The sequence below is a fragment of the Pomacea canaliculata genome, linkage group LG9 (genome assembly GCF_003073045.1).
Source record: "Pomacea canaliculata isolate SZHN2017 linkage group LG9, ASM307304v1, whole genome shotgun sequence".
Lineage (NCBI taxonomy): Eukaryota > Metazoa > Mollusca > Gastropoda > Architaenioglossa > Ampullariidae > Pomacea > Pomacea canaliculata.
In genome coordinates, this window is record NC_037598.1 from 22,231,053 (window position 1) to 22,246,393 (window position 15,341).

General features: G+C 36.4%; 1 protein-coding gene across 1 annotated transcript; it reads right to left on the reverse strand.

The window, feature by feature from the left end:
- Positions 1-270: 270 nt before the first annotated feature.
- On the reverse strand, positions 271-13,343 carry LOC112571701 (nicotinamide phosphoribosyltransferase-like). The gene is made up of 9 exons (XM_025250921.1): positions 13,200-13,343; positions 11,750-11,980; positions 11,037-11,165; positions 9,034-9,192; positions 8,617-8,747; positions 8,026-8,254; positions 6,675-6,935; positions 6,121-6,243; positions 271-5,322 (listed from the first exon to the last, which is right to left on the reverse strand). Exons 1-9 carry the CDS (start codon positions 13,257-13,259, stop codon positions 5,212-5,214), a joined length of 1,434 nt encoding a protein of 477 aa, XP_025106706.1. The 5' UTR covers positions 13,260-13,343; the 3' UTR covers positions 271-5,211.
- Between the last annotated feature and the right edge of the window lie 1,998 nt (positions 13,344-15,341).

The following is a 15,341-nucleotide window of genomic DNA, read 5'->3' on the forward strand; positions in this document are numbered from 1 at the left end:
CAAGTAACCTTTTATTTGATGCAAGCTGGAGGGCTATAAATATTTGCTGTGTACGGCCATTTATCTTTCATGGACTGGTGAGTGCAGATTTAAAATAGTTTTGTGTGGTACAAGAGTGAGATTTGTCTGCTCTTCACCTACTGATGTGGGGATGTGTGGTGAAGAAATGTGGAGATACCTGTCTTTCTTTACTATGCACAAAATAATTATACAAAAAAAAAAAACTCAATCCATACATATTATAACGAAGCACCCAAAGCGATGCCGAGAAGAAGCTGTAAGTGTTTTATAACTCTGCACACAGTGTGATCAAACAGTTTGCGTTTGTTCTAGGCATCAACTCTATGAGAACATGTGCTGAAACATATTTCACAACCTTCTTCATTGTCAAACACATATCCTACAATCCATACATTAGTCTAATAATTCTCCAGAAAAGACAAAAAACACTATTGACTGTACTACTCCTGTGTAGTGAACATTGGAATCTGTACCACAGTGCACAAGAAAGGCATCAAGATGGGTAAAAAGTATACCAATTGTCCAAAACAATCGATATCTCTCTTAAACAGCGACTTTAGAGTTAGCAACATATGTTGCTAACATTTTATTGGACTACTGCAATTTTCAATGGTGATTTATGCCAGAACTCAAATACAAAGATCTAGATTTATCTGAGACAGTAGGAAACGAGCATAGAATCACTTGTTTGGTATTCAGAGCAATAAAAACCACACAAACTCTCAGCCTCTCAATTAGCAATGTGGCTGACCATGGAATTTATGTGGCAAGATTTAAGCTCTTCCTGATATATGACACCTAAAATTATGCTATATGAACTCTCTTCTGGGTTTCAAAGAATAAATGTGACAAAATGGCAGTTCATTTTCAAAAATCCTACTCCAGCCAAAAGTGTCAATTACATTTTCTTAATTCTTAAATTCAGGAACTGTGATTATCCCAACTAAATGCTACATGTAGGGTGATTAACTTTCAGAAGAATATCCTACTCTCATATAGCCAACATAGTAGGAGAGTAAACAATGATTAATTATATGCCAAATACATAAAAATGTGTAGCAACTAATGGTTAATACAGCTACTCATTGACATGCAGGTACAGTACATGTCTTTCATGATGGGAAGTATGGGAAAACAAAGCAGCACTAGCACCTTGGCATGGTCTCCACCATCATGTACACAGCAAATCAGACAATTCAGTCTATTTTCTACAGCTTTTATGGAAGACAACAGTCTGAAACCAAGTCCCTGGCAACAACAGAACTGAAAACATCACATCAATAATTTACAGCTATAAACGGTGCAAATGTAAGCTACTACTAACACAGACACTATTGTATGACATAATCACACAATAAACAATGTTTACTTGAGATTATAAAAGATCTGCAGAATGCATATGGTACAGGTAACATTCCCAAAGAATTGGAAAATACCTACTGCATGATTTGAATCTGTACACAGCATGCACACACAAGGCACACACCTAGTACACACTATTACAATAGCTGTCCATAAGAACTAATAATAAAGTATGAAATTATAACAAGCTGTATAGTTTTTAACATTCAAAAGCAGATGTCACATTGCAATACATGTGTGCTATTATAACATTCTAATTGATGCTGACAAAATTAGAAGATTATAAAAACTGAAGAATAAACATTTGAAATCAGAAAAACGTCTTCATCCATGAGAGCGTGCTCACACACATAAATTCTAAGGCAAAACAAAAGCAATTGTTTTACTTAATATTTTCATATACTCTTTTTAACATCTGTGTTTTTAAGCCAGGTCAGATGTCTGAAGAGACATCTAAATCTGAAATGCAGATAGGGAAGACAATGAGCCAAATTTTACTTGTATTCAAGAAGCTACTATTGATGCCATACCAATAGCTGCAATTGTTGATTCAACTGAAAGGCAAGCCCAATAGTAGTTGCAAGGGATAGACAATATTTAGTTCACTGATCATGTCTAGTGCATAGCATGCAGAAAGTTGTCCACAACCCTCTTTTTCTGTTCTCTGTGATAAATCAGGTAACCACTTGTAATGCACAACTGCTGGGTGTGCAACATGTTTTCAAGGTGCAAGATAGCCTCAACCCAGAGACTTTCTGTTCTACAGTAGAGCCCATTCACCATCAGGCTACAGTGCTTCCTGAAACACTCTTCCTGCTCTTTTCACACTAAACATTTAGTTCAAAGTATGATTTGAAAGCCTTTACTGGCCATCAAGGAGAAAATAGCTAATTTTCTTTAAAATGCATAGTCAGTTTTGAGATGTGACAGAACTGCAGCAAGTCATGCTAAAACTAAAATGACAAAACAAATCCCATACCTTCAATCTTTCCATACTGTTGGTTCTGGCTAGTGGGACCCAACTGGCTTATATATAAGCAGATTCCAAAGGTTAATAGACAAGGGATGAAAAAGAGAGAAAAAAAAAACAGTTCATAAGCTACTTCACAGTACACAATGTAGTAATTGTGCTGTAGAAAATTGGCAGACAGACAGCACTGATGAAAGCCACATGATATAATACTTTCAACCCTTCACAAATAAATAGCATAGCATTTACAAGGTGAAATAATCTGTTGTTTTCAGGAACTTTTTTCTGTTAAGAGGGCAAAGGTCAGTGAGCTCCAGAGATCTGCCTATGTGGCTAACAGTTCAGCTGAAGGCAATATTTCTTAAAAGCTTTAGTCATTTAGAGACTGAGCATTTTACAGCTCTTACTACAATTGGACATGTTAAGATCTGGTCAATAATTTGAGTTCATTAAACAACTCTGCAGCTGCAGCAAGGATGGAAAGCAAACATGATTAGAATATCCCTCAAAGTTAAAATCTGGGAGAAAGTGTTAATAGACAGAGAAAAAAAACTATAAATAGAATGAGTCAGTTAACACTGAAAGAAATAAAATTCAAGGAATATACAGAATAACAGTAACAGAAAAATATGGCAATGTGCAATACTTTCTACAGAAATATCACATGCATGACTGCACACTTAACAGAAAAAAATAATCAAATCAACAATTTTAACAAGCAAAAGTAATAAAACAAGAAAATAATTAAGATGACAATTTCTAAAAAATGCAAAACATGTCATGACCATGCAAAAATAATATAGGAATATGCACGAGAAAAATTATCAGATCCAGTGAATTGCAAAAGTATAGATGCACCCCTAATCAACTTTACAATGCTTTGAGAATTATTAAAAAAATGGTTTACTCAGATTAATAAGACAATACCATTAATAATATTTTTGGTTAGCAACACAATATCAGATTGAATTCAGTCCATACCAGTACCTGATAGCTGCACTGAAAAATATTCTCCTTAAGAAAATATCATGCCAACTGTACTGACAGCATGAGGGAATACTCAAATTAAACTTTTACAGAAGACCACTTTAGCCCTTGTGTTCGAGGTAAGCACCATCATAGCTTCAGCAAGCTGCATCCACTTTGCAATGGATCTTTGCTCATTGCATCACATTTATTATTTTTCATGTTCTTCCATAATTTTTTAACTAGTTTTGGTGGTCTTCTTATAGTCAATCCATCTTTTGTTCCATTTTCTGAAATATAATTTCTCTACTGGAAAGAATACACATGTAAAATCATAGATATTGATGATAAAAAATCATAATTTTCTTACAACACAGTCAAATTCTTAATTGAAAAATGTTATTAGCAACTTTTTTCCACTAACTTTCAACTCATAATCCATTAGTATGATTATTTATGCATGCTGGTCAACACATGGGGATGTAGTCATGTATGATTTATTATGGAATAACTGGTGAAAAACAGGTTGGAACTAAGCTTTTGCATGCCCCTAATAACAGAATGCATAAGATATATGCTGAAAAAACACAGAGTATGGAAAACAGCAAAGCAGAAACCCACATGTGACATACAAGATAAGCCTTTATACAAGTACGGTAGAACAGTGAACCTGTAACAGATTTATTTAATAGCTTATCTTGAAGTCAGTGGTTGACAAGTAAGTAAAAACCATGAAGAAATAATGGCATAAACACACAAGTATAGCACTATAGCAATTTGGAAACTCAAAACACACAGAGGTCAGTGTCTCCAACTGAATGTTGGTTCCCTGTACATTGAGGAAATAAAGACCTGAAATAGTTTTTGGCTGCAACAGTCAAGAATATGAACTTTTTGCACATTAAGATAAAATATTTTTTGTTTTCCCATTAAAAGATATTTTAGATAGACATGTTATCAGATATCAGTCATGTTCATGGATATGTTATCCTTCATTGAAATGGTTTGTTCCATCATTCTTTCCAAATAAGATGAAAAATTCATTTGATATAGTCCAGTACATTGTGACATAAAGTAAGCACATTTGAGCACATGTAACTATTCTTGCTGAGTCAGACACATACATACATTTGCATCCAAGCATGTGTACAAAGGACACAAAGATAACGAGTTGCTAGCCAATGAAGATGCAGAACTAGACCAACTGCAGTCTAGGGGGATTGTCTGTCTTAGCTTCATCTAGCTTAAAATACTTACCTACTACAAATTGCTAGTCAGAAAAGATGCAGGACTGAACTATTTACAATCTCCTTAATGAGAGTTGTCACCTTTAGGTTTAGCTAGCTATAAATACCTAGTAGAAAAAATGCAAATCCACAGTCCTGTGTTATGGCAGTAATTTTTCCTTCAAATACATTTTTCTGCCAAAAATCCTCAAAAAAAAGCAATACCAACTAACTGAACATCAGGGTTTGGCAGTGAGTAGTGCTTCTGTAGAATGTTTAGCAGTTCAATATTACATGCACAGATAAAGCCAAGGATGTCACTAATAATAACGTTGTGGTTATGGCATTACAATTTTATATTTTAATATGTTCTAATAAGTTTTTTCCAGGCAAAGCATTGTCATAAACAGAAAAAAGTGCATGATTATTTCTGATTATATTAGAATGATCTTAGCAAAAATCTAAGTTTTCTTCCAAAAAGAGTTAAATAATAATAAAAAACAGAGAAAAAATGTTCACTTAAGGTAGTTCCAAATGTACTATAACACTATGTTTTATCTAAGTCTAGGTTCTGATTTTTGTCATGCTTTAATGTCAGAAGCATTATCAGAATTGTGTCTTGCATGTTCTTTCGGTCAGAAGTAACATCCGACTTGCTCTACAGGTTCACTGCAGCATGCTTTGTTTCACTATATCTAGCTCCGCCCTGTGTCTCACTTCATCAAAAGTGTAGTCCTTCAGAAGCTTGCCATTCTCAAACACTGTCACAAGGATATCCTACAACAAAGGATTACACAGAAACACAAATAAACAATGCCACTGAGATATACAAAAGGTTAAGTTTTAAAAAACCATTACTTTAAAAAAAAACTCAAACAACCAAACAAGCTGTGGAAAAAGTAAGGTATCCAGCTGCAGAAAATAAAGTATTATGTCAGAAACTAGCAAAGTCTTCGTGAGAAAATAACTCAGCTAAACTGACTATTCTACTAACTGCATGTTAGGATTTTAAAAAAATATTTTAGAGAGCATGGGGTCAGTGTGTCAAATAAGATACTAAAATAAAATACTAACGCCTGTAGAGTAAAAATCACTTAAAAACAAACCAGCTGTTACTGTTGGTATGCAAATAAACAAATCCACTAAAAAAATCCTTAATTTTGTGCCAGCTCAGATATGAAAACAATGCATAATGATATCTGTGTATCAAATCAATATTATTTTATTTTTCTAAGGCATCTATACAAATTATAGGTATCCATTCTAAGATGAAATGAAAGTCAAATTGACTGTGGTGGTTATGTTACAAGGGGATGGAAAAGTGTAGTTGGCAGAAAGAAGCTTGGAGAGAACAAGTCACAAGTCGTAGCACTAACAGAAATCATCATCTCAACAACAATCCAGTTGAGGATATAGCTTCTAAGGCAAAAAGTTTTCGCTGTTTAATGGTGATTATACAGGTAGCTGCAGGCAGCCATAAGTGGTCATCATAATAAATTTATCGACAGATAACAAGCAAATTGTCGTGTGATAGGTTATCAGGTTACAATCTTACTAACGAGTTTGCATGGTTACCTTTTTTGGGTCTCCTTTTCCTTCCTCCATAGTCACATATCTACCGTCATGAATTTCTAATGACAACTGACCCCTCTTACTCTTCTTGCCAGGGTCTGTAATTGGATCTTTGAATACACTAATCTATCAAACCAAAAAAATAAAAAATCAAGATTAATAATACATCATGATTATAATAGTGATGGTGGCAGCAACATGCAGTTTTAAAAAGTAAGTTTATTACTTTCTACCATTAACTTAAACGTAAACAAAAAGGGAAGAAATTTGTAAATTCTGTTTACTTTGATTTTTGTATGTCAGTGTAGCAACTCATGTGTGTGAGACTGTCTGTTGCACCTTCTCCAATGCAGTAAGGAGAGAAGTCTTCAGAGGCAAAGTAAAAACTTAACTTCGGACTTCTTTTTTTTTTTTTTGCTTAAAGAGACTGCAAAATCTCGTATTAATATTCAAAATGTCCCAGCAATAGACAATTATGCATTATTTCCCCTGAACTCTCAAACTAAATAAATATATAAAAAAAGAGCCATTTCAAAGGCCAACAACTCTTCATTTACCTCCTTTCCATTAACAACTGCAAAGCTGCACTTGAATGCACACTTTTGGGTGTCTCTATCCAATCTCTGAAGCAAAGCTCCACCACTGCCAAATACCAGGTTGTCAGAACTCCATTTGTTGTTCTTCATGTTCTCAAGAATTGCCTCCAAAGTCTCATAGCTAATGCCATCACCCTGAATTACCCGCAGATATGGAGGCAGCATTTTATAGCCCTTGGTGTTTGTAGTGGATCCAAACTTTGCACCTAGAATTTCAAGTACCTGCACATGGGAAAAATCCAGCTCCAACAGAAATGTCACATGTTCCAAATGTTTATCACCAGGAAGTCGCTTTTTGTTACCTACTCCATAAAATCGAATTCAGTTATAGACTCACATTCATCTAAAATTCTAAATGGTCAAATGGCTGTATAACTGAGATTCTGAAAGCAATGGGATGGCATTAATCAAAGGAAAGGTCAACAGTTCCTGCACATCAGCTGCCTAAATTAGCTCACAAAGCATCATTTCTGTATTTTAACAAACTTTTTTCTGTGAAAATTTTATTTGTTATTTTTAATTGATTTTCTTGCAATTTAAATTTCTTGTGGTGTGGTGACAGAACTCATACCCAAAAGACTCTTTTCATATCACTTATTTAATCACAAGGAACACTAACATACAGAAATTACGTAAAGACTATTTCCTACACCTGCTTAAATCTTCTGGCAAGTAGTTTACCATTGGTCTACTTTTAGTAAACATGCCTGAGTACTGTATCTCTAGCACCGTAAATTGTACTGAATATCTAATCTAGAAAGCATAAGCCAAATGGACTGAGAAGAATTCTAAAGGAATGTGTTTAAACTTTTTCAAATTATCAAAACTGTGATGACTGGGTCAAATTTGCTTGCATAGGACCAACTTCACAGTGCCTACTTACGATTGCACTATCTCCATATATCTACTGTATAGAAGACTGCTGTTCCTGTTCAGCAACACTACAGTGTCATTTGAAAACTTGGTCTTTAAACAGATTTTTTTCCATTTCTGGTCTTTCAGTTTGTGTTGCCATAATGGCGAACCTGCCTACTCCCCCAACTTCCCAAATGTCTCATACAAACCAATCCCAGTCAAAGTGCCTATTTTTATGACTGGAAAAAAGCTTGATAAATTTACTAAACTCTTCCTGCTGGAAATGTTTAGGAAAAAAGTCATCCACTGAGATCATTTATTTCTAACAAAAAATAAATTGTTGCCATAAAGAATAATGAAAGGGGTCTTTTCATTTTCAATAAAATGTGTTCACAATCTCTCTTCCCTTACCCTCATGGCAATATTAAAACTTTCTCAGCTTGTTCTCCCAGCCTACCTTCACAACAACTTCTGGTGGGTCACCAGAATCGGGTCTAACCACAAGTGTGCCACCATTCTTGCCCCGTTCTTCCACCAAGTCCTTCAGTTCTTTACCCCAGACAGTACTGCAGGCGTTCCATATGTCATAGCTGTCGCTGACCACAGCCACCAGACCTGTAGGGAACTTCGTCAACATGTTTCGGAAGGCATGTACTTCTCCCTTCTGACCCCAGGTAGTAATTGTGCTGTAGAAAATTGGCAGACAGACAGCACTGATGAAAGCTACATGATATAAAGCTCCAAATCACTGCGGCCGTACAGAAGCATCATGGAAAGTTAGTTCTGTGAGAGGTATATAAGGGCAGAGCTGAGATGTGATAGAAAGAACAGATGTGTGGCAGATAGGATAAGTTGAAAAGAGAGAGCCTCTAATGACGCGAAAAGCCGTGACCATTGTACAAGCCTGTGGATTACAGGGTCGCACACTTGCTGGCTGTTCCTGCCTTTGTTTGAGAGTGTTTGAAGTTTGTTGCAATCACACTACAACCCCACCACTTGGCTAAACAAAAGAATACAAAGAGGAAGACAGAGATCAACAGTTGTGTACCTGTGTTCTGCAGCTGGGATGGAGAAGCCTGCCATGGGACAGCTGTAGAAAGCCTTTGCTGTACTGATGCCAGCTATTGTGTCAGTTCCCATAAAATTTACAAGATGTGCTGCACCACCTATTCCTGCTGACTGCAAACAAATTTATGATTCAAGTAATGTTAAATTATGAAACTTACACCTACACAAAGTTTTGAGGTCACACAATGCTGGAACAGTTTTAAGGTTAGTGTTTGGTCTGTTTTATAGGTAGATGGCATTAAGATAAGTGAAGCAATCCAACATCAATTGTTGCATGCATATACTCTCTAATAAAAAAACACTGACTTATTTTTTTGAAGGGTATATAATATAGTTTCGCTAACAAATATTACAATCACACCCAACGACAACAAAAAACACGCTTCAGAAAATTAACCTCTACTGATGTTGAGCCTCTAAAGCCAAAGTCATGGAGCTTAAAAGGTAGTCCAAGTAAATTGTCTGCAGTCTCATCCAAATAACGGGCAATGATCTCTTTCTGATATCGAGAGTTGGTGGCTACCGTTAATGGGTACCACACCTGTACCAACAACGTCTGCAAATAAAATGAAAAACAAAAATGTAGAAAAATTAAAGGTATATTCTTTTTATAGCACAATTATTTTAAATTAAGATATTTGAACTTTGTCATGACAACAGCTGGTAAGCAGCCTTGAATAAGGAAGGGTTAGAGAACTAGAAGACTTGCATGCAGGAACAAAAACAAAGTTAAACTGTTAGCTCATCTAACAAGCTACTGACTTCTGTGTCTGTATATGTATCCGTAGCTCGTGTTGATATGCTTGGTGGATGTACTCCAAGGTGATTGCTTTCCTTTCTAGATCTGTTTGAGAGCATCTCATTTAGAAGATACCAGGGATGTTGCTTCTAGTCACTGGAAAGTGATCTCTCTCACATGGTGACAGGATGCTGTAGCTTGAGATGGTTTTATTGGTGTGTTGGTCAAGTTTTAGTCCTGCTTTTCTAGTCTGCAATCTACTCTAAGGAAGCTGCTCCTCTTTGACCTTCATTTAATGGGCTCTGACATTCTCTTGTGCATTGAGTGATCAGTCAGTCTTTGAAGTCAACTTTGAAGCTTGGATAAAGATCTTGTGCCTATCATCCAGGCTTTGCACACCAGTTACTGTGTCTATGGCACTGACTGGAGTTGAATTGATGGTGTTGGATTTGGAGTTGTAGCGCTTAACTATCTGCACAAGGAGAATGCTGGCTTCTCATCTAGCCTGCTGAGCAGTTATAGCTGACTTTCAATTTGTCAATCCTCTGCTTCCTCTTTTTTATGACCGCTGGTAGCTTGAGTTGAGCACCTTGAGGCAAGTGGCCTAGCACTCTTTCGCCCCGGAGAGCAATGATTGTACTAAGTTTTGCAGCTTTAGCACCCCCAGCACATCTGACAGCATATTTTTAAACTAGAGGGGACATTCCCCTATAATGGTTGAACATTCAGATTTGATGAGCTCCATCTACCTAAACAGTTGACCACAGCTGGTCCCTTAATTATCCATCTTCACAGCCAAATTTTTCTCCTGTCTGTTCAGCTACAGAGGACATATTTAGGCGATCTTTTTTTTTTTCCCTGGTGAGCCTGTTGTAAGACACTTGGTGTATTTTGTAGAGATAGCAACACTACATAGTATCCCACCTGTCCTGTTAGAACACTGCCTGTTGGTCCACATCTGTTTATTCATCTGGTCAAGCCCAGCATATTTCAAAACTAACCTCCAATATCTGAAGGTTGGCCTATTATCCACCACTTGGGTAAAGTTCTGTAATAGTGGTAGCCTCATCCCAGTCTTTAGTCTGAGACTGTTAATGAACTTTTATGTCTCCTCATCCCTCTGGACTACAGCAGGCTGTCTTTCAAGTATTATCCACCAAGGTCTCAGAATCACTCTTAACTGGTCAAAACCAAACACTCTTTATCAACCTTTGACAAGCAATCATTTACAGCTTTTGGTATGGAATTCCCACCCTGTGCAGATATAGCAAGCTCAGTCACTTACAACTTTCAAAACTCACATTACAACTCATGTTTTCAAGAAATAAGTTGCTGCTCAACTCCTATTTTATATCTAACAATAGTCATTTACTGTTTGTTGATTTTTCCTTCTTAATCTCTTGTAGTTTCTTCATAGTTAATGCCTATCTGGAATGATTAGTTTGAATGTTAATGCTAAGAACAATCACTTCACTTGTATCAAGCACTTACATAGAATAAACTGTTATTATCAATATATAAATATCAATTATTGCCATTCATGTAATAACTGTCATGCTGTGACATTTAGTTCCTAACGTTAACACAACAGCATCAGAAAGATGAAGTAAATCATCAGTGTCCATCCCCCACCACGACCACCTTAATTCTTCTTGTCTTACCTCAAAGTAATTTGTGAGCCAGTAGCACTTAGGATCTGTATTTTCCACAGTAAAAAGGACATTTTTTGTTGGTATAACACTGCCCTCTGGTACAGCCTTGATACGCAAGGGCAGATAACCCTTATGTTGCTGGGAAAATACAAAGAAAGAATCTAATCACGTAAAGAAAACTTGCAAACATGTAAAGTTCATAAACGACCTGGCATTGGGAGTCCTCAAAAGTGAAAGTTAAGGATGGGTCTCATTTTCATTACACCAGACACAGAAGGTGGTATTTCATCATTAATTGTTATCAAATATCAGGGATATTTTACATGCATAAAAACATGACATTATGAATAAAGGTCACTAAAATATTAAAAATGTACATTGCTAGGTATTTCAGCTATTAATCTAGAAGACATTTCATGTTTTTACTTAGGGACTAAACCCCATACAATTTTAACAGAGGGTCTAAACCCTTCAAACACTTGCCCACCGCACCCTCCAAAAACAGAAAAAAGAGAACTATGGAGACAAATAGTACATTGTGGTCCTAAAACTGCTTACAAAGCAACTATTTTGGGACAAGAACTTAAGAGTATAGCTTAACATGAACATTATGTATCTAGTCTTTAAAAAAAGAGTAACAAAAGCAGGATCTCATCATATGATACTGTGCAGTTTTAAATTTGATGCCAAATACAGATATGGCCTAATTGTAATGTTCATACCGTAAGGATGTAGTTCCAGCCATCTTCATTAAAGACATCCCTACCAAAGTGTTCCTCATATAAGGCTTTTGCTTCCTCTATTTTTTCCTTTGTTACTACGGCTCCTATAAGAAACCGCTTGAGAATATACTGAAGACCAAAAAACACAGTTGTAGGAAACTTGCCACCTCGACACTCAAAATATGAGCAGACCACTGTTGTGTTAGGTGGATATTGTTGATGGTGAGTAACCTGTAACAATATGTTCAGAGTCAAATGTACATACCACTATCAGTCATTCAGCCATTCAAAAATGTTAACAATACAAAAATTATACATGATGTAAGGATTCCATAAAAATAGGTAGTTTTCAATTGATCTCAGCCACTTCTAGGGTCTGTAAAATTTTAAGTCATATTTGTTGTTGAACTGAATGACTAACCATTGTTTTTAACAAACATGCTACTGCAACGTTTTTGTGTAAATATCTTGATTTAAGTTAGATAATCAATTTAATGTTATTCTGTAATAAATTACTTTCTGCAGATATATAAGTTATAAAGCTCTTGGTAATATAATTTTTTCTTTGCAAAGTTTAGCATGGGTATTCTTCTCATACACACATATTTCATAAGCATAAAAAAGCACCCAATAGGCATTTTAATGCTCTTGACCATCCCTTCAACTGTTAGATATATATTATTAGTCATGTGGGTTGAGCCAATAGTTTTGCTATCATTACCATCCCATGTTGTAAACTATATACAGTGTCCTGTATACCTGACTGATAAAATGTATGAAAGGTTGCAAACTAGAACAAAAGATTTCAACTTATAACAAATACACTTTAAAGACAAGAGCTTTATGAATAGCCACACAAATAACAATCTATCTTTAAAAGCGTCACAATAAGTTAGACCATAAAATGTCATTGTCGAAAATAGACAAGCACTTCTCAGAAAGTTTGTTTCGTACTTCTGTCAATTAACTTTCGTTTTCGCAAGAATGAATTCCCAGCTTAAGATTAATTCTCATAAACGCACAAAGTTACTTTCTCTTTGTAACAGGGACATTTGCGTGAAATGATTTATATCGCACACCCATAACACAAGCTAATTATCTCCTTTTTTTTAATAATCATCCTAATTTAGTCCCAAAAAATGAATTTAGGTCAAACAGATCGATCGGGAGACCTAAATCGACGACCATAATGCCGTCTTGGTCGAAGATTAGTAAAAATTAAAAGAAGTGACAGTCATCTAGAGCCAGTCGGGACGGACATCATATTCACTGACAGCGAAAGTAACACTTGCTGGTGATTATGGTAAGTAAAACTAAAGCTACCCGGCGACTTTGTCATTTTTATGTCAATCAAAAATCGTAATAATTTTATCGTTGCCGAGCATTTTGTGCAAAGATAAAATCACTGTGTGTAACATGACACGGATTTACGTCACTTTACGCACCCTACCTTGTAAGAATCGGTTAACAAGAGGATGTTCTCCGAGCCACCTGCAGGGTACGCCGCCATCTTGTAACTGGTACACTATTTCTGTGACGTCATAGCAACCCGCGCGTCGCCAGAAACATCGTTAACCCTTTATCTTCGTGGTTTGTGTTCATGTATAATTATGATCGTATTGCTGGTTTCGCTTTTCCTTCAGCAACATCCTGTTGTTTTGTTTCGTGTCATTAACATTGCTATTGCACTATACAACTATTGTTTTGAGTACGTGGAGAAATTGTAAAACTATAGTTTATATCATCTCTTAGAGAAAGCCCGCATTGCAATGGGTATTTGCTGGGCGCTAACTTAATAAGGGCAAAATCCCAGATATTTCAGCTATAAGTAAGAGGAACGCAGTAGCTTCGAAGTTCAAAGTAGTAGTGAAGGAAAAAAAAAACCAACGAAAGTGTATTTCTGGACTGCTGGCAGACGATTTTTTCCAGTTAACTGCTAAAACGAGGCATGAGACTTCGAAGCTTCCGGTTTAGTCACATTCATTGTTAAGGCTCGCGCCGAGACTAACAGCGGGATCACTTCGCAAGAGGCTAACCGTTGGTCTTGACAGCAATGGACAGACAGCAATAATCCACCTATAAACGTCCGTGGAAAAAAAAACTGACCTGAAAAGGTACGTGGAGGGTGGTTAATCCCACCTGAGCCAGCAAAACAAAACTTGGTTTGCAAATTTAAAGAAGTGGACTGGCTGCATGTCCATTATGAGACCTCAGGCGGCACGTGCCTGTACAGGACCGGCCCCGATGGCATGACTTCACCCTGAATACGTCTCATCGATCCCCACCCCCACCCCCACAACCTCCATTCCACACCTTAATGTAGTACAGGTGGGTCAGCCCCAAGGGCAAGAAGAGGTAATGAAAACTATCGACATCCTTTCACTGCGTTTTATCATAAATTCTACAAACATTAAATGCCAAGTGGGTAACTTTTTTTTAAAGTGAATATCTCCTTCCATTCTCGAGATTCAGCCTGCAAACCTCATGCACAAATTGTGATGTCATGTGCACGTTTGTACGCAGGTAGTTTAATATAAGGCTCAGCTCTCCCATAAATTACTAGCTTGAGGATGACACATTCATGGTTAGGGTTAACGAAACGCATCTCTATACACTCCTGTCGTCGGTAAACCTTTTTCTCTGCATAGTGACGTTTGTAGGCATGTATTTCATCCACATTTGGAACTGACATCTTGCACTGAGCTTTTCTGAGCACTAGAAAAAAATTGTGTTTTCCATAGTGTGATACGAGCATACTCAGTAGATTTCCATTTTCCGTGCTGCGAGAAAGGAAAGAAGAAACAAACCTTACGGAAGGGAACCCTGGTGACTTTCACCAAATCCTGTCTAACATGCTCTGCGTGTTTACGTTTGTTGATGCTTGCATTTTTAATTTTTTCATAACTTTATTAAATCTGGACAATCCGCAATGGAAAGATGTTATCATTTATTTATAGGCCCACTAAAAATTCTAAAGTAAAATTTTATGGAAATTTTCGTGTTACGCTTTTCTACTCAACACGGCAATCTTTTTAACTGATGGTTTTGAAATGTGGTGTCTGTGACACGTTTCTAATTCTTACGTCTATATTATTTTATAGTGTTATGACATTTAAATGCTTTCTTGTTGTTGTTTTGTTTTTGTTTTTTTTTCTTTTTGTTTTGTTTACGGTTGCAGACTTAAATTTTTACTCTATGTTTGTCTTCTTTGAAAGGAGCCATTGCAGTCTGGAGTGCTTTATTAACGATCTCGCATAATGGTCCTGTAGCTGGTATGGGTTAACATCTCACTTACTCGTTCACTAATGTACACAGTGGAATATCTTTTTACAAAGTGTCATTTAGAAGGGCGTCAGTAATTATCGGGAAAATGATGCCAGCAATCGATCCCAGAGACCAACAGTGTGCTGTTCTTCAATTTCACAAAGCAATCAAAGCAGTCTTTTGCCAACATGAAACAAAATGTGCTTCCAGTCGGGCAAGCTATAACGCTTTAAATGTAAATAAGAAAACATTTCATTAAAACAGACTGATAGATGGGAAGTATTGAAATAATATGAAATGTACAGGCGGCTATTTGTCTATTGCTGAG